Here is a 20,180-nt window from a genome sequence, read left to right as displayed (position 1 = left end):
TTACCTCTGGCCACTTTGAATGTGCATCCACCGCAATTAAAAACATCGAGTCCATGAAGGGACCAGCAAAATCAATGTGCACCCTTTGCCATGGAGATGAGGGCCACTCCCATGGATGCAGAGGAGCTTGTGGTGGGGCATTTTGGACCTTCTGGCATCCTGCACAGCTCTTGGTCATCTCTTCGATTTCTCTATCGATTCCCGGCCACCACACAAACGCTCTGGCTAAGCTCTTCATTTTTACCCCACCCAGATGACCCTCATGAAGCTCATTGAGAACTCTATCCGTCAACTTAGGTGGAATTACTACTCTGGATCCACACATCAAGGTTCCTCTGCACACTGACAGCTGTTCTCTTCTCGGCGAGAATGCTGGCAGCAGTGGTTCACCATGTGCTGGCCATCCCTTCACCGTTAAATCATAGACCCGTGATAGTGTCGGGTCATTCCGTGTTTCCTTTTCTATGTTTGCATTCGTCACAGGGAGACATTCGACTATGGTCGAGTGGAATAACTCCATTGGATCCACTGCAAGGTCGTCTTCTTCCGCCGTCCGCAACGGTAGACGTGACAATCCATCAGCATTTCCATGCTGTTTAGTTCCTTTGTACTCGATGTCATATTGGTGTGCGCCTAGGAAAAGGGACCATCTCTGCAGCCGTTGTGCTGTCATTATCGGTACGCCCTTCTGAGGGTTGAAAATGGAGACAAGAGGTTGATGATCGGTTAGTAGAGTAAATTTTTGACCGTGCAGGTAGTGATTGAACTTCTTCACCCCCCACACTAGGCTGAGGGCCTCTCTGTCAATCTGGGCGTAGTTACGCTCGGCAGAAGTTAACGAGCGTGATGCAAAAGCTATCGGCCTCTCTAAACCATCAAGGAATTTATGTGACAGTACCGCCCCAATGCCGTAGGGAGACGCATCACACGCCAGCCTGATTGGCAGTGCTGGGTTGTAGTGAGCCAATACTCCCCTTGAAGTGATTAAGTCCTTACTCTTCTGAAAAGCACGCTTACAATCATCACTCCATTTCCATGCTACCCCCGTTCATAGCAGGGCGTTCAGCGGGTGCAGAATTGTCGACAAATTCGGCAAAAACTTATGATAGTAATTCACCAATCCGAGGAATGATCTCAGTTGCGGCACATTTTCAGGCGCTGGGGCCTTAACAACCGCTTCAATTTTGTCAGGGGACTTATGCAACCCCTCTTCATCAATCACGTGGCCACAATACGATATCTGTTTCTTAAAAAATTCGCACTTGGGGCGGTTGGCTCGCAGCCCATGTTCCCGTAGCCTAGTGAGCACCTGTTCTAGGTTGTTAAGGTGTTCACTGTCGTCTTCACCTGTTACAAGGATGTCATCCAAGTAACACTGAGTCCCCGGAATCCCTTGCAGGACTTGTTCCATCGCTCTTTGCCATATCGCCGGAGCCGATGCTGCTCCGAATACCAATCGATGATACTGGTAAAGAACTTTGTGAGTGTTTATCGTGAGATACTTCCTAGAGGACTCCTCAACCTCCATCTGCAAATATGCTTGTGCTAGGTCAATTTTTGTAAAATGCTTCCATCCAGACAGTGAGGTGAATATGTCTTCTATCCTTGGAAGAGGATTTTGTACTGTGTGAAGGACCGGATTCACCGTCACCTTGAAATCCCCACAGATGCGAATCTTCCTTGGCTCCCCGGACTTATTGCTTAACGTTTTCTTCATGACAGGAACGATGGGTGTCGCCCACTCGCTCCAGTCGACCTTAGACAACACGCCCGCCTTCTCCAGCTCTACCTCGACGGCTGGGCGAATTGCATATGGTACCGGTCTTGCTTTGAAAAACTTGGGAACTGCATTCTCTTCTATTTTTATCGAGGCGGTTACGCCTTTAAGCGTGCCCAGTTCTTGTTGAAATACCTCTTTGGCGTTAGCTAAGATTGTTGACAATCATCCAGGAGTGACGTCTTCATCTTTTTTACCGTCCACCGTCATTGCATGAATGGAGTGCCAATCTAAGTTTATCTTCCTGATCCATTCCCATCCCAATAACGGTGGTCCACCATTTGGCAGCATGTAGAGATACAATTTCCATATTTTCTTGCCGTTGTATTCGACAGGCACCCTTATTTTTCCTCTGGGGTATACTTTTTGCATCGTATACGTCGTCAAGACGATGGATGTCTCTCTCAAGGGTATGCGTGAAAATAGTCGCTCGTAGTCTCGTCGATTCATGACGGTTAGCGCTGATCCTGTATCCAATTCCATTTTAACTTGGGACCCTGCTATCGTGAGGGTGACCCAAATGGTTCGGTGATCCTCTTTTGCGATTACATTGTGAAGTTTGAGACAGCTTAGTCTCCTGTTCCCGGATTCACTATCGCTCATCTGGTCTTCGGAACTACTGTCCGTCATCTTTTGTACTTTCTTGTACGGTTCCTTAGTAGCCTTTTTGTTGTCGCTGGTCTTCTTCCCAGACCTGCAAACTCGTGCAATGTGTCCCATCTTCCCGCATTGCCTGCATATTTTGTCTTTGGACCAGCAGTCCTTCCGTGTCATTTCGTGGGTGCCGTATTCCTGTGGTTTTTGTTGAATTTCTGCAGCTCCCCTGGCTGCTGCTTCATATGATACTGCCACGCTGAAAGCCTTATCTAGCGTCAGCTCTTTCTCTGAGAGTAACTTCTTCTGTGTTCCTTCACTCAGGAGTCCACAGACAAATTTGTCCCGTAGGGTATCTGCCAGTCCTGCTCCGAACTGGCAGTGCTTTGATAGCTTGCGCAATTCCGTAAGATACTCAGCATTGCTCTCATCTTTGTGCTGAGTTCTCCTGTGGAATTTAAATCTTTCTGCTATCAACAGCGGTGCAGGGTTTAAGTGTTCCTGTAGGACAGCAACAATTTCGTTAAAACTCTTCGCCTTCGGTTTGGCTGGAGTAATCAGGTCCCGCAATAGGCCGTACGTTCTAGCGCCCATTAAGTTTAGCAATATCGATGCCTTTTTCCCCTCCGCTATTTCGTTTGCCTCGAAATATACCTCGACTCTTTCTGCATACGTGGTCCAGTCCTCTATTGTATTATCAAAAGCAGTGATACAGCCAGTCTTCAGCATCTTGCAAATCTAAAATGGCGCCTCCCGCGCTTTGCCTTCTTCCCCGATTTAACAAAATGGCGCCTCCCGCGCTTTGCCTTCTTCCCCGCTGTTGTTAGTGCTGCTTTCCACGGTTTCTTGCGCGTTTAATATTGATTTTTTTGTCTTTTATTATTTTCCCGTCGTGGAGCGGACCCTCTGGGACACTTCCCTCCCTCTTCTTAGGTCCGAACGCTGCCCGGCTCCGAAGCACCGGCCGCGCCCTGTGTGCTCCACCCTCTCTCTCTCTCTTTGCTTCCTGACTCGCTGCCCGGCCCCGTTGAAAAGCCACCCGATCGAGCTTCAGCCCGCCGCAGCCCAGGAAGGATCAGTGCACTACCTGCCACCAGCCCGATTAGCTGGGAAACCACAGACCGAGGAACCAAGCCTGGCTCTGGACAGTCTCTCCTGCAAGTTTCCAATCCGACGATTTGGAGAGCGGTTGCCCACGGTCGACGCCCGTTTCTCGAGTTTTTTTGGATTTTTTTTTTCTTTCTTCTGGCTTCGACCTTCAATAACGTCGTCTGAGGTGCTGCCGAGTTGCAGGTAACCTTGTTTCTTACTCGTCGCCAGTGTTACGTCCGTGAATAATTGAGACACGGACAGCAGGAGTGAACAAAGTAAGTCTTTACTGGTGGAAGTCCATAGTGAAACTAAAAACACAGAGGCTCAATAGCGCCTTTTATACAGGGGTGGTCACTGCCGGTACTGCAGTCTGAGACCAGTTATTCTCTTAAAGGTACATACACAACAAAGCCAATTTTGGATCCAATGTGCCAAATTGCCCTGGATCCCATGGGCTCTTACCTTCTTAACCAGCCTCCTATGCGGGACTTTGTCAAAAGCCTTACTTAAGTCCATGTAGACTACATCGACTGCACGACCCTCATCCACACACCTAGTTACCCCCTCGAAAAAATCAATCAAATTGGTTCGACATGATCTCCCCCTGACAAAGCCATGCTGACTATTCCTGATTAATCCCTGCCTCTCCACGTGGAGACTAATTCTGCCCCTCAGAATTTTTTCCAATAACTTCCCTGCCACTGATGTTAGGCTCACTGGCCTGTAATTCCCTGGTTTATCCCTACTACCCTTCTTGAATAATGGTACTACCAACACCGCCTTCAGTGTGCCAGTGCAGCGTTCGGTCGCCTGAGGAAGAGAGTGCTGGAAGACCAGGATTTGAAACCCAGTGCTAAGCTCATGGTCTACAGAGCAGCAGTGATACCCGCCCTGCTGTATGCCCCAGACACGTGGACCATGTACAGCAGGCACCTCAAAGCACTGGAGAGGTACCACCAATGCTGCCTCCGCAAGATCCTGCACCAACGTCAGTGTTCTTGCTCAGGCCAACATCCCCAGCATCGAAGCTTTGACCACGCTCAATCAGCTCCAATGGACGGGTCACACTGTCCGCATGCCCGATATGAGACTCTCAAAACAAGCGCTCTACTCGGAGCTCCGGCATGGCAAGAGAGCCCCAGGTGGGCAGAGGAAACGCTTCAAGGACACCCTCAAAGCCTCCTTGAAAAAGTGTAACATCCCCACCGACACCTGGGAATCCCTGGCCCAAGACCGCACAAAGTGGAGGAGAAGCATATGGGAAGGCACCGAACACCTCGAGTCTCTTCGCCGGGAGCAAGCGGAAGCCAAGCGCAAGCAGCGCACGTCAACCCAAGCACCCCATCCACCCGCCCCTTCAACCACCGTCTGCCCCACCTGTGACCGAGACTGTAGGTCCTGCATTGGACTCATCAGTCACCTGCGAACTCATTTTTAATGTGGAAACAAGTCATCCTCGTTACCGAGGGACAGTAAGAAGAAGAGAATGGTACTCTGTTGGCTGTCTTCCAGTCCTCTGGCATCTCCCCTGTGGCCAGAGAGGTTCTGAAAATTTGTGTCAGAGCCCCTGCAATCTCCTCCCTTGCCTCCCACAGCAGCCTGGGATACATCGCGTCAGGGCCTGGGGATTTATTCACTTTTAAGCCCGCTAAAACCGCTAGTACCTCCTCCCTCTCAATGCTAATTTGTTCAGGTATATCACAATCTCCTTGCCTGATTTCTATGCCTACATCGTCCTTCTCCATAGTGAACACAGATGCAAAATATTAATTTAAAACGTCGTCCAGCTGGATGGGACTGCACTTGCCTGGGTCACACACCATCCTGACTTGGAAATATATTGGCCGCTCCTTCATCGTCGCTGGGTCAAAATCCTGGAACTCCCTCCCTAACAGCACTGTGGGAGCACCTCCACCACACGGATTGCAGCGGTTCAAGAAGGCGACTCACCACCACCTTCTCAAGGGCAATTAGGGATGGGCAATAAATGCCGGCCTGCCAGTGATGCCCACAGCCCATAGATGAAAAAAAATCACCAGAAACTCCTTTCCCTTTCCACTGATTTGATCTCTCCCACCCCACCCCCTCCCACCCCGGCAACTGTCTGAGGCTGTCCACGTTTGTTTGCAACTTTGGTGTCATATCTGATCATGAATTGAGCTTCCTACCTCATATCCCTTCTATCACTAAGACTGCCCATTTCCACCTTTGCAATATCACCTATCTCTGCCCTTACCTCAACTCATCTGCTGCCGAAACCCTCATCCATGCCTTGATCACCTCCAGACTTGACTATTCCAATGCACTCCTGGCCGGCCGCCCTAGTTCTACCCTCCATAAACTTGAGGCCGTCCAAAAACTCTGCCGCCCGTGTGCTAACTTGCACCAAGTCCTGTTCACCCATCTCCCCTATACTCGCTGGCCACCAGTGGCTCCCAGTTAAGTAACGCGTCGATTTAAAAATTCTCATCCTTGTTTTCAAATCACTCCATGGCCTCGCCCCTCCGTATCTCTGTAAACATAGAAACATAGAAGATAGGAGCAGGAGTAGGCCATTCGGCCCCTCGAGCCTGCTCCGCCATTCAATGAGATCATGGCTGATCATCCAAATTCAGTACCCTGTCCCTGCCTTCTCCCCATACCCCTTGATCCCTTTAGCCTTAAGAAATATATCCAACTCCTTCTTGAATATATTTAATGAATTGGCCTCTACTGCCTTCTGTGGTAGAGAATTCCACAGGTTCACCACTCTCTGGGTGAAGAAATTCCTCCTCATTTCTGTCCTAAATGGCTTACACCTTATCGTTAGACTGTGACCCCTGGTTCTGGACTCCCCGACCATCGGGAACATCCTTCCTGCATCTAGTCTGTCCAGTCCTGTCAGAATTTTATAAGTTTCAATGAGATCCCCTCTCATTCTTCTAAACTCCAGCGAGTGCAAGCCCAATCGACCCAATCTCTCCTCATACGTCATTCCTGCCATCCCAGGTATCAGCCTGGTGAATCTTCACTGAATTCCTTCCATGGCAAGAACATCCTTCCTCAGATAAGGCGACCAAAACTGCACACAATACTCAAGGTGTGGTCTCACCAAGGCCCTGTACAACTGCAGCAAGACATCCTTGTTCCTGTACTCAAACCCTCTCGCTATGAAGGCCAACATACCATTTGCCTTCTTACCCATCTGCTGCACCTGCATGCTTACCTTCAGCGACTGGTGCACAAGGACACCCAGGTCTCGTTGCACTTCCCCTTCTCCCGATCTATTGCCATTCAGGTAATAATCTGCCTTCCTGTTTTTGCCACCAAAGTGGGTAATCTCCTCAAACCCTATAATCCCCCCGAGATCTCTGCACGCCGTCTATTCTGGGCTCTTGTACATCCCCGATTTCCATCGCTCCACCATTGGCGGCTGTGCCTTCAGTTACCTGTGCCCTGAGCTCTGGAATTCCCTCCCTAGAACTCTTCGCCTGTCTCTCCTCCTTTAAGAGGCTCCTTGAAACCTGCATCTTCGATCAAGCTATTGGTCATCTGTCCCAATATCTCATTATGTGCCTCGGTGTCAATTTTTTTTTCATGGCACTCCTGTGAAGTGACTTGGGAATTTTTACTATGTTAAAGGTGCTATATAAATACAAGTTGTTGTTGTTAGATGCAGAGTAAAGCTCCCTCTACACTGTCCCATCAAACACTCCCAGGGCAGGTACAGCAAGGGATTCGATTCCCTCTACACTGTCCCATCAAACACTCCCAGGGCAGGTACAGCTCGGGTTAGATACAGAGTAAAGCTCCCTCTACACTGTCCCATCAAACACTCCCAGGGCAGGTACAGCTCGGGTTAGATACAGAGTAAAGCTCCCTCTACACTGTCCCATCAAACACTCCCAGGGCAGGTACAGCAAGGGGTAGATGGAGAGTAAAGCTCCCTCTACACTGTCCCATCAAACATTCCCAGGGCAGGTACAGCACGGGTTAGATACAGAGTAAAGCTCCCTCTACACTGTCCCATCAAACACTCCCAGGGCAGGTACAGCTCGAGTTAGATACAGAGTAAAGCTCCCTCTACACTGTCCCATCAAACACTCCCAGGGCAGGTACAGCAAGGGGTAGATGGAGAGTAAAGCTCCCTCTACACTGTCCCATCAAACATTCCCAGGGCAGGTACAGCACGGGTTAGATACAGAGAAAATCTCCCCCTACACTGTCCCATCAAACACTCCCAGGACTGCTACAGCACGGTTTGGATACAGAATAAAGCTTCCTCTACACTGTCCCATCAAACACTCCCAGGGCAGGTACAGCATGGGTTAGATACAGAGTAAAGCTTCCTCTGCACTGTCCCATCAAACACTCCCAGGGCTGGTACAGCACGGGTTAGATACAGAGTAAAGCTTCCTTTACACTGTCCCATCAAACACTCCCAGGGCTGGTACAGCATGGGTTAGATACAGAGTAAAGCTTCCTCTACACTGTCCCATCAAACACTCCCAGGGCTGGTACAGCACGGGTTAGATACAGAGTAAAGCTTCCTTTACACTATCCCATCAAACACTCCCGGGGCAGGTACAGCATGGGGTTAGATCTTCTTATTCTTAGGCAGTCCCTCGGAACCGAGGATGACTTGCTTCCACATTAAAAATGAGTTCGCAGCTGACTAATGTGTCCAATGCGGGACCTACAGTCTCTGTCACAGGTGGGGCAGACGGTGGTTGAAGGGGCGGGTGGGTGGGGTGCTTGGGTTGACGTGCGCTCCTTGCGCTGCCTGCGCTTGGCTTCCGCTTGCTCCCGGCGAAGAGACTCGAGGTGTTCGGCACCTTCCCGGATGCTTCTCCTCCACTATGAGCGGTCTTGGGCCAGGTATTCCCAGGTGTCGGTGGGGATGTTACACTTTTTCAAGGAGACTTTGAGGGTGTCCTTGAAGCGTTTCCTCTGCCCACCTGCGGCTCTCTTGCCGTGCCGGAGCTCCGAGTAGAGCGCTTGTTTTGGGAGTCTCGTATCGGGCATGCGGACAATGTGACTCGTCCATCGGAGCTGATTGAGCGTGGTCAGAGCTTCGATGCTGGGGATGTTGGCCTGAGCAAGATAACTGACATTGGTGTGCCTATCCTGCCAATGGATTTGCAGGATCTTGTGGAGGCAGATACAGAGATATAGGTTAGATACAGAGTAAAGCTCCCTCTACACTGTCCCATCAAACACTCCCAGGGCAGGTACAGCATGGGTTAGATACAGAGTAAAGCTCCTTTTACAGGTGCCTCAGGCCCAGAAGATCCTCTCACTCTCGGACTGCAGTATTTTGACATTTCCTCCATGCTGTTGAATTAAAAACGCAGTCCCACACTGGCCGGGGATGGAGTCTGGGCCTTTCCTGCTGGGGGAGGTTTCAGGGTTGACCAAAAAATTGATAAAAAGGGAAAAAATAGAATATGAGAGAAAACTAGCAAGAAATATAAAAGCAGATTGTAAGAGTTTCTACAAGTATGTAAAAAGGAAAAGAGTAGCAAAAGTAAACGTTGGTCCCTTCGAGGCTGAGACAGGAGAAATTATTATGGGGAATAAGGAAATGGCAGAAACGTTAAACAAATATTTTGTATCTGTCTTCACAGGAGAAGACACAAAAATCATACCAAAAATGGTGGGGAACCAAGGGTCTAATGAGGGTGAGGAACTTAACGTAATTAATATAAGTAGAGAAAAAGTAGTAGAGAAACTAATGGGACTAAAAGTTAAATATTTAAGTAAGTTTAAGTAAAGGGGAGAAGTTAAATATTTGGGATTCTGTTGGTTTAAGAAGAGTAAAACAAGGTAACACTGCAGTAGGAGTTAATTGGTAGGCAGTGAAAACCAGTTTTCTAACCAATCACAAACCAGTTTACAAACCAGTTCTCTAACCAATCACCAGGGGTGACTCATTTGGCTTCAAACCAGCAGTATAAAAAGACCGGTGCCAGTGCGAGCAGCAGAGAGTGCCATTGAGAGTTTGGGTGAGTGGGGTGTTAGGTGCTGTTTTTGTTTTGTTTCTGCCTTGTTTTTCCTGCCAGCCTCAGGATTAGCAGACAACGTGGAGGCGGAGCAGCGAGGCGAAGCCCAGTCGAGGCAGCCAGGAGCAGCAGCGGGTCTCGAGTCGAGCCGCAGCAGCGAGGCGAGGCAGCCTAAACAGGCTCCACAGGCAACATTCCAAGGGGAGGTCAGAATTCAAAAGTGACATCACAGCCAAGCTGGTAGGTGATTGGCGAGTACTTTTCCTTCCCTTTTAAGCCTTTATAAGTTGGTAAGTTCAATTAAATAGAGGTGTGATATTCATCATCTAGAATCGGGGCAGAGGGTATTTAAAAATAATAATAATAAATTTAATTAATGACATAGAATGGGAGAGCAGGTGATGTGTTACTGCTGCAATATGTGGGAGCTGGTGGACACCATTGATGTTCACAGTGATCACATGTGCAGTAAGTGCTGGCTGCTCGAGGAACTCCGGCTCCGTGTTGAAGAGCTGGAGTCCGAGCTTCAAACACTGAGACACATCAGGGAGGGGGAGAGTTACCTGGACTCTGTGTTCCAGGAAGTAGTCACACCAATTAGATTAATTAATTCAGATATAGTCCGTGGTCAGGGACAGGATGGTGTGACTATGAGTGAGGCAGGTACGGGGATCCAGGAGGTAGTGTTTGAGGAGCCGCAGCCCTTGCTCTTGTCCAACAGGTTCGAGGCTCTTATTCCCTGTGAGGACGGGAACGGGGACTGCAGGGAGAATGAGCAACCTGGCCACAGCACCGTGGAACGAGGGGCCATTCAAGTGGGGGGAGTAAAAAGAAATGTTGTAGCGGTAGGGGATAGTATCGTTAGGGGGATAGATAGGGTTCTTTGCAGCCGAGAGCGAGAGTCCCGAAGGTTGTGTTGCCTGCCCGGTGCCAGGGTTAAGGACATCTCCTCTGGGCTGGAGAGAAACTTGGAGTGGGAGGGGGAGGATCCAGTTGTCATGGTCCATGTTGGTACCAACGACATAGATAGGACAAGGAAAGAGGTTCTGCTGAGGGAGTATGAGCAGCTAGGGGCCAAATTAAAAAGCAGAACCACAAGGGTAATAATCTCTGGACTACTACCTGAGCTACGAGCAAATTTGGCTAGGGTAAATAAAATCATAGTGTTAAATGCATAGCTCAAAGACTGGTGTGGGAGAAATGGGTTTTGCTTCTTGGGACACTGGCACCAGTACTGGGACAGGAGGGAGCTGTTCCGTTGGGACGGACTTCACTTGGCCAGTGCTGGGACTAGAATCCTGGCGAATCGAATAACTAGGGCTGTAGAGAGGGCTTTAAACTAATTAGTGGGGGGGGAGGTTTCAAGAGAGCAAAAAATAAAAATGTCAGCGGAGAAGGCAATAGAGTAAGGTAGCAGTGGGGGAATTAAAAACCAGAGCGTGTCAGGAAGGGACAGAATATATAAAGATAAAGGTAAAGTAGTAAAGGGGGTAAAAGCAGGAATAAATTGTCACAAAACATATTTAACAGTTCTTTACCTGAATGCACGCAGCATTCGTAACAAAATAGACGAGTTGACGGTACAAATAACTACACATGGGTATGATCTGGTGGCCATTACGGAGACATGGCTGCAGGGTGACCATGACTGGGAACTAAACATCCAGAGGTATTTGACTATTAGGAAGGACAGACAGGGAGGTAAGGGAGGTGGGGTGGCTGTGTTAATAAAGGATGGAACCACTGCAATAGTGAGAAATGATATTGGGTCAAAGGATCAGGATAGTGAAACGGTTTGGGTGGAGATAAGGAATAATAAGGGGAAAAAGTCACTAGTGGGTGTAGTCTATAGGCCTCCTAACAGTTGCAACTCTATTGGTCAGAGTATAAATCAGGAAATAGTTGGGGCTTGTAATAAGGGAACAGCTATAATCGTGGGAGATTTTAACTTTCATATTGACTGGACAAATCAAATTGGGCAGGGCAGCCTTGAGGAAGAGTTCATAGAATGCATTAGGGACGTGTTCCTTGAGCAATATGTTACTGAACCAACCAGGGGGCAGGCAATCTGGTCCTGTGTAATGAGACAGGATTAATAAAAAATGTCCTAGTAAAGGATCCCCTTGGAATGAGTGACCATAACATGGTTGAATTCCAAATTCAGTTGGAGGGTGAGAGAGTTGGATCTCAAACCAGCGTACTAAGCTTAAATAAAGGAGACTATGAAGGTATGAGAGCAGAGTTGACTAAAGTGGACTGGGAAAATAGATTAAGGTGTAAGACAGTACATGAGCAGTGGTGTACATTCAAGGAGATATTTCACAACTTTCAAGAAAAATATATTCCACTGAGGAAAAAGGGACGTAAAAGAAAAGACAGCCATCCGTGGCTAAGTAAAGTAATAAAGGATAGTATCCGACTGAAAACAAGGACATATAAAGTAGCCAAATCTAGTGGGAGGATAGAAGATTGGGAAGCATTTAAAAGCCAGCAAAGAATAACTAAAAGATTAATTAAGAAAGGGAAGATAGATTATGAAAGTAAACTAGCAAAAAATATAAAAACAGATAGCAAAAGTTTCTACAGTTACATAAAAAGAAAAAGGGTGGCTAAAGTGAATGTTGGTCCCTTAGAGGACGAGACCGGGAAATTAGTGGTGGGGAACATGGAGTTGGCAGAAACGCTGAACAAATATTTTGTATCAGTCGTTACAGTAGAGGACACTAAAAATATCCCAACACTGGACAAACAGGGGGCTATGGGGGGGAGGAGCTAAACACGATTAAAATCACTAAGGAGATGGTACTCGGTAAGATAATGGGACTTAAGGCGGATAAATCCCCTGGACCTGATGGGTTACATCCTAGGGTCTTGAGAGAAGTAGCGGTAGGGATTGCGGATGCATTGGTGGTAATTTTCCAAAACTCCCTGGATTCAGGAAAGGTCCCAGCAGATTGGAAAACTGCTAATGTAACGCCCTTATTTGAAAAGGGAGGTAGACAAAAGGCTGGAAACTATAGACCAGTTAGCCTAACATCTGTGGTTGGTAAAATGTTAGAGTCCATTATTAAGGAAGCAGTAACAGGACATTTGGATAAGCATAATTTAATCGGACAGAGTCAGCATGGTTTTATGAAGGGGAAGTCATGTTTGACAAATTTGCTCGAATTCTTTGAGGATGTAACAAACAGGGTGGATAAAGGGGAACCAGTGGATGTGGTGTATTTGGACTTCCAAAAGGCATTTGACAAGGTGCCACACAAAAGATTACTGCACAAGATAAAAAATCACGGGATTGGTGGTAATATACTGGCATGGGTGGAAGATTGGCTATCTAACAGAAAACAGAGAGTTGGGATAAATGGTTCATTCTCGGGTTGGCAATCAGTGACTAGTGGTGTTCCGCAGGGGTCAGTACTATGACCCCAACTCTTTACAATCTATATTAACGATTTGGAGGAAGTGACCGAGTGCAACATATCCAAGTTTGCCGACGATACAAAGATGGGAGGGAAAGCAGTGAGTGAGGAGGACATAAAAAACCTGCAAAAGGACATAGACAGGCTAAGTGAGTGGGCACAGATTTGGCAGATGGAATATAATGTTGGAAAGTGTGAGGTTATGCACTTTGGCAGAAAAAATCAAAGAGCAAGTTATTATCTAAATGGAGAGAAACTGCAAAGTGCTACAGTACAAAGGGATCTGGGGGTCCTGGTGCATGAAACACAGAAGGTTAGTATGCAGGTACAGCAGGTGATCAGGAAGGCCAATGGAATCTTGGCTTTTATTGCAAAGGGGATGGAGTATAAAAGCAGGGAAGTCTTGCTTCAGTTATACAGGGTACTGGTGAGGCCACACCTGGAATATTGCGTACAGTTTTGGTTTCCATATTTAAGAAAAGATATACTTGCTCTTGAGGCGGTTCAGAGAAGGTTCACTAGGTTGATTCCAGAGATGAGAGGGTTGACGTATGAGGAAAGGTTGAGTAGGTTGGGCCTCTACTCATTGGAATTCAGAAGAATGAGAGGCGATCTTATCGAAACATATAAGATTGTGAGGGGGCTTGATCGGGTGGATGCGGTGAGGATGTTTCCACTGATGGGTGAGACTAGAACTAGGGGGCATAATCTTAGAATAAGGGGCTGCCATTTCAAAACTGAGATGAGGAGAAACTTCTTCACTCAGAGGGTAGTAAATCTATGGAATTTGCTACCTCAGAGCTGTGGAAGCTGCGACATTAAATAAATTTAAAACGGAGACAGATAGTTTCCTAGCTGATAAGGGAATTAGTGGTTACGGGGAGCGGGCAGGGAAGTGGACGTGAGTCTAGGTTCGGATCAGCCATGATCCTATTGAATGGCGGAGCAGGCCCGAGGGGCCGTATGGCCTACTCCTGCTCCTACTTCTTATGTTCTTATGTTCTTAAAAGCCGACAAATCCCCTGGGCCTGATGACCTGCATCCTAGGGTTCTAAAAGAGGTGGCTGAAGAGATAGTGGATGCATTGGTTTTGATCTTCCAAAATTCCGTAGATTCTGGAGAGGTCCCAGCAGATTGGAAGGTCGCGAATGTAACACCGCTACTCAAGAAAGGAGGGAGAGAAAAAACAGGGAACTACAGGTCAGTTAGCCTGACATCAGTCGTCGGAAAAATGCTGGAATCCATTGTTAAGGAAGTGGTAGCAAGTCACTTAGAAAATCATAACATGGTTAGGCAGAGTCAACATGGTTTTATGGAAGGGAAATCGGGTTTGACAAATTTATTAGAGTTTTTTGAGGATGTAACTAGCAGGGTAGATAAAGGGGAACCAGTGGATCTAGTATATTTGGATTTCCAAAAGGCAATCGATAAGGTGCCACATAAATTATTGTTACTCAAGATTAGGACTCATGGGGTTGGGGATAATATAGTAGCATGGATAGAGGATTGGTTAACAGACAGAAAACAGAGTAGGGATAAACGGATCTTTTTCAGGTTGGCAGGCTGTAACTAGTGGGGTGCCACAAGGATCAGTGTTGGGGCCTCAGCTATTTACAATCTATATTAATGACCTAGATGAAGGGACCGGGTGTAATGTATCCAAGTTTGCTGATGATACAGAGCTAGATGGGACAGTAAGCTGTGAGGAGAACACAGAGTCTGCACATAGATATAGATAGACTGAGTGGGCAGTAAGGTGGCAGATGGAGTATAATGTGAGGTTATTCACTTTGGTAGGAAGAATAGAGAAACAGAATATTTTTTCAATGGTGAGAAACTTTCAAATGTTGGTGTTCAGAGAGATGTGGGTGTCCTCATGTAAGAAACACAGAAAGCTAGCATGCAGGTACAGCAAGCAATAAGGAAGGCAAATGGCATGTTGGCCTTTATTGCAAGGGGGTTGGAGTATAAGAGTAAGGAAGTCTTGCTACAATTGTACAGGGCCTTGGTGAGACCACACCTGGAGTACTGTGCACAGTTTTGATCTCCTTATCTAAGGAAGGATATACTCGCCTTGGAGGCGGTGCAGCAAAGGTTCACTAGATTGATTCCTGGGATGAGAGGGCTGTCCTATGATGTGAGATTGTGTAGAAGGGGCCGATACTCTCTGGAGTTTAGAAGAATGAGAGGTGAGCTCAGTGAAACATACAAGATTCTGAGGGGCATTGACAGGGTAGATGCTGAGAGGTTGTTTCCCCTGGCTGGAGTGTCTAGAACTAGGGGGCATAGTCTCAGGATAAGGGGTAGGTCATTTAGGACTGAGATGAGAAGGAATTTCTTCACTCAGAGGGTTGTGAATCTTTGGAATTCTCTACCCCAGAGGGCTGTGAATGCTGAGTCTTTGAGTATATTCAAGGCTGAGATCGATTAGATTTTTGGACTCTAGGGGAATCGAGGGATATGGGGATCGGGTGGGAAAGTGGAGTTGAGGTCGAAGATCAGCCATGATCCTATTGAATGGCGGAGCAGGCTCGAGGGGCCGTATGGCCGACTCCTGCTCCTATTTCTTATGTTCTTATGTTCCCACATCGGGTGTGAGATCAGACTTACTCAGCACCAGGCCGGGGATGGAGCCTGGGCCTTTCCTGCTCCATGTGTGTGTGTGTGGGGCTCAGTCCCACACCGGGTGTGAGATCAGACTCACTCAGCACCAGGCCGGGGATGGAGCCTGGGCCTTTCCTGGTCTGTGTGTGTGTGTGGGGCTCAGTCCCACACTGGGTGTGAGATCAGACTTACTCAGCACCAGGCCGGGGATGGAGCCTGGGCCTTTCCTGCTCCATGTGTGTGTGTGGGGCTCAGTCCCACACTGGGTGTGAGATCAGACTTACTCAGCACTAGGCAAGGGATGGCTGCTCTGTGTGTGTGTGTCGGGGCTCAGTCCCACACCGGGTGTGAGATCAGACTTACTCAGCACCAGGCCGGGGATGGAGCCTGGGCCTTTCCTGGTCTGTGTGTGTGTGTGTGGGGCTCAGTCCCACACCGGGTGTGAGATCAGACTTACTCAGCACCAGGCCGGGGATGGAGCCTGGGCCTTTCCTGGTCTGTGTGTGTGTGTGTGGGGCTCAGTCCCACACCGGGTGTGAGATCAGACTTACTCAGCCCTAGGCCGCGGATGGAGCCTGGGCCTTTCCTGCTCTGTGTGTGTGTGTCGGGGCTCGGTCTCACGCCGGGTGTGTGATCAGACTTACTCAGCACTAGGCCGGGGATGGAGCCTGGGCCTTTCCTGCTCCATGTGTGTGTGTGGGGCTCAGTCCCACACTGGGTGTGAGATCAGACTTACTCAGCACTAGGCCGCGGATGGAGCCTGGGCCTTTCCTGCTCCATGTGTGTGTGTGGGGCTCAGTCCCACACTGGGTGTGAGATCAGACTTACTCAGCACTAGGCCGGGGGTGGAGCCTGGGCCTTTCCTGCTCCATGTGTGTGTGTGGGGCTCAGTCCCACACTGGGTGTGAGATCAGCCTTACTCAGCACAGGCCGGGGATGGAGCCTGGGCCTTTCCTGCCCTGTGTGTGGGAGGATAAATATGCGGCGAAAGGGCCAACGGGAGGAATTAAACCATTCGATCAGCAGTACATTCGCAGACTCTGTCACCGCAGTAACATCCTAAGCCGTTGATTAAACGCTGTATGATAGAGCTCCTCACTGTGGGCCGTAAATTTCTACGATCCTAGGATAGACTTACTTGATGACGCAGTGCGCAGCGGTTAAGACCCATTTGGATGCGATGAGCGAACCTCCACAAATGTGAGTTGCGACATCGTGGATGCTGACCTGCCAGGGCCACGCCCCCTCTTTGGAGTCCTTGCCACCCACTATCCGGTTCGCTATCACAGGACGACCGCAAGCTACAAGATCAATGGGAGAAATCAGAACCGCTTAATAAACAGCAGAACAAATTTTGAATCTATTACATCTCTGGGGACAGGTGTCACAGTGCGTTAGATACACTGTCCTTTCCCCCTCTGGGACCGGGTGTCACAGTGCATTAGACACAGGTCCTTTCCCCCTCTGGGTCCGGGTGAGAAATGGAAAAAGGAATAGTTGCATTTTTATCGTGCCTCTCTCACCCTTAGGACATCCCAAAGCGCTTCACAACAAATGAAGTACTTTTTGAAGGTTGATCACTGTTGTAACATAGGAACCGCGGCAGACAATTTGCGCACAGCAAGCTCCCACACACAGCAATGTCCAGATCATTTGACTTTTCCAATAGTGTTGTTCGATTTTACATAAGAACATAAGACATAGGAGCAGGTGTAGGCCATTCGGCCCCTCGAGCCTGCTCCGCCATTCAATAAGGTCATGGCTGATCTGATCTTGGCCTCAACTCCACTTCCCTGTCTGCTCCCCATAACCCTGGACTCCCTGACCTTTCAAAAATCTGTCTGTCTCCGCCTTAAATATATTCAATGACTCCGCCTCCACAGCTCTCTGGGGAAGAGAATTCCAAAGATTCACGACCCTCTGAGAGAAGAAATTCCTCCTCATTTCCCATTTAAATGGATGCCCCCTTATTCTGAAATTATGCCCCCTAGTTCTAGATTCCCCCACGAGGGGAAACATCCTCTCTGCATCTACCCTGTCAAGCCCCTTCAGAATCTTATATGTTTCAATAAGATCCCCTCTCATTCTTCTAAACTCCAATGATTATAGGCTCAACCTTTCCTCATAAGACAACCCCTTCAGCTCCGGAATCAACCTCGTGAACTTTCTCTGAACTGCCTCCAATGCAAGTATATCCCTCCTTAAATAAGGAGACCAAAACTGTCCGCAGTACTCCAGGTGTGGTCTCACCAACGCCCTGTACAGTTGTAACAGGACTTCCCTACTTTTATACTCCATTCCCTTTGCAATAAAGGCCAACACTCCATTTGCCTTCCTAATTACTTGCTGTATCTGCAGTGCTAACTTTTTGTGATTCATGTTCGAGGACCCCCAGATCCCTCTGTACCTCAGCATTTTGTAATCTCGCCCCATTTAAATAATCATTTGCTTTTTTATTTTTCCTACCAAAGTGGATAACCTCGCATTTTCCCACATTAAACTCCATCTGCCAGGTTTTTGCCCTATCTATTCACTTAGCCTATCTCTATCCCTTTGGAGGTTCTTTGCATCCTCCACACAATTTGCTTTCCCACCTATCTTTGTATCATCAGCAAATTTGCCCACAGTACACTCAGTCCCTTCATCCAAGTCACTAATATAGATTGTAAATAGTTGGGGCCCCAGCACCGATCCCTGTGGCACCCCACTAGTTACAGTTTGCCAACCTGAAAATGACCCATTTATCCCGACTCTCTGTTTTCTGTTCGTTAGCCAATCCTCTATCCATGCTAGTATATTACCCCCAACCCCATGAGCTCTTATCTTGTGTAGTAACCTTTTATGTGGCACCTTATCGAATGCCTTCTGGAAATCCAAATACACCACATCCACTGGTTCACCTTTATCCACCCTGCTCGTTACATCCTCAAAGAACTCCAGCAAATTTGTCAAAATGATTTCCCTTTCATAAAACCATGCTGACTCTACTTGACAATATTATGATTTTCTAAATGTCCTGCTACCACTTCCTTAATGATGGACTCCAGCATTTTCCCAATGACAGATGTTATGCTAACTGGTCTATAGTTTCCTGCTTTCTGTCTCCCTCCTTTCTTAAATAGGGGCGTTACATTTGCGGTTTTCCAACCCACTGGAACCTCACCAATTGAAAGGGCAGACGTGGCCTCAGTCTCACAGCACCTCCGACAGTGCAGCGCTCCCTCAGTACTGCCCCTCCGACAGTGCGGCGCTGCCTCAGTACTGAGCCTCCGACAGTGCAGCGCTCCCTCAGTACTGAGCCTCCGACAGTGCAGCGCTCCCTCAGTACTGCCCCTCCGACAGTACAGCGCTCCCTCAGTACTGCCCCTCCGACAGTGCAGCGCTCCCTCAGTACTGCCCCTCCGACAGTGCAGCGCTCCCTCAGTACTGCCCCTCCGACAGTGCAGCGCTCCATCAGTACTGCCCCTCCAACAGTGCAGCGCTCCCTCAGTACTGAGCCTCCGACAGTGCAGTGCTCCCTCAGTACTGTCCCTCCGACAGTGCAGCGCTCCCTCAGTACTGTCCCTCCGACAGTGCAACGCTCCCTCAGTACTGCCCCTCCGACAGTGCAGCACTCCATCAGTACTGCCCCTCTGACAGTGCAGCGCTCCCTCAGTACTGTCCCTCCGACAGTGCAACGCTCCCTCAGTACTGCCCCTCCGACAGTGCAGCACTCCATCAGTACTGCCCCTCTGACAGTGCAGCGCTCCCTCAGTACTGTCCCTCCGACAGTGCAACGCTCCCTCAGTACTGCCCCTCCGACAGTGCAGCACTCCATCAGTACTGCCCCTCCGACAGTGCAGCGCTCCCTCAGTACTGCCCCTCCGACAGTGCAGCGCTCCATCAGTACTGCCCCTCCGACAGTGCAGCGCTCCCTCAGTACTGAGCCTCCGACAGTGCAGTGCTCCCTCAGTACTGTCCCTCCGACAGTGCAGCGCTCCCTCAGTACTGCCCCTCCAACAGTGCAGCACTCCATCAGTACTGCCCCTCTGACAGTGCAGCGCTCCCTCAGTACTGTCCCTCCGACAGTGCAGCACTCCCTCAGTACTGCCCCTCCAACAGTGCGGCGCTCCCTCAGTACAGCCCCCTCTGAAAGTGCAGCGCTCCCTCAGTACTGCCCCTCCGACAGTGCGGCGCTCCCTCAGTACTGACCCTCCCACAGTGCAGCGCTCCCTCAGTACTGCTCCTCCGACAGTGCAGCACTCCCTCAGTACTGCCCCTCCGACAGTGCGGCGCTCCCTCAGTACTGCCCCTCCGACAGTACGGCGCTCCCTCAGTACTGACCCTCCCACAGTGCAGCGCTCCCTCAGTACATCCCCTCCAACCGTGCAGCGCTCCCTCAGTACTGCCCCTTTGACAGTGCGGTGCTCCCTCAGTACTGCCCCTCAAACAGTGTGCCGTTTCCGCTGTACTGCCCCTCAGACAGTCGGAGTGAGCAGGGAATGGAGTGAGCTGGGAATGGAGTGAGCTGGAATCGCAGTGAGCTGGGAATAGAGTGAGCTTGGATCGCAATGTGCTGGGAATGGAGTCAGCTGCGATCGCAGTGAGCTGGGAATGGAGTGAGCTGGGATCGCAGTGTGCTGGGAATGGAATGAGCTGGGAATGGATTGAGCTGGAATCGCAGTGAGCTGGGAATGGAGTGAGCTGGGAATGGAGTGAGCTGGGATCGCAGTG

The 20,180-nt window shown here is 49.1% G+C and overlaps 1 protein-coding gene across 1 annotated transcript in view; it reads right to left on the bottom strand.

Moving 5' to 3' along the window:
* LOC147094893 (serine protease 33-like) overlaps positions 1–20,180 on the bottom strand; it is a 55,197-nt gene that overhangs the window by 20,097 nt on the left and 14,920 nt on the right. The window contains exon 3 of the mRNA XM_085974518.1: positions 16,606–16,768. Within this exon, the coding sequence (XP_085830644.1) occupies positions 16,606–16,768 (163 nt within the window). The remainder of the gene's footprint in view (positions 1–16,605; positions 16,769–20,180) is intronic.

This window comes from Somniosus microcephalus, unplaced genomic scaffold (assembly GCF_052327205.1).
Source record: "Somniosus microcephalus isolate GS21.2 unplaced genomic scaffold, FLI_Smic_1.0 unresolved_chr1, whole genome shotgun sequence".
Lineage (NCBI taxonomy): Eukaryota > Metazoa > Chordata > Chondrichthyes > Squaliformes > Somniosidae > Somniosus > Somniosus microcephalus.
This window is presented reverse-complemented; position numbering and strand designations above follow the sequence as displayed.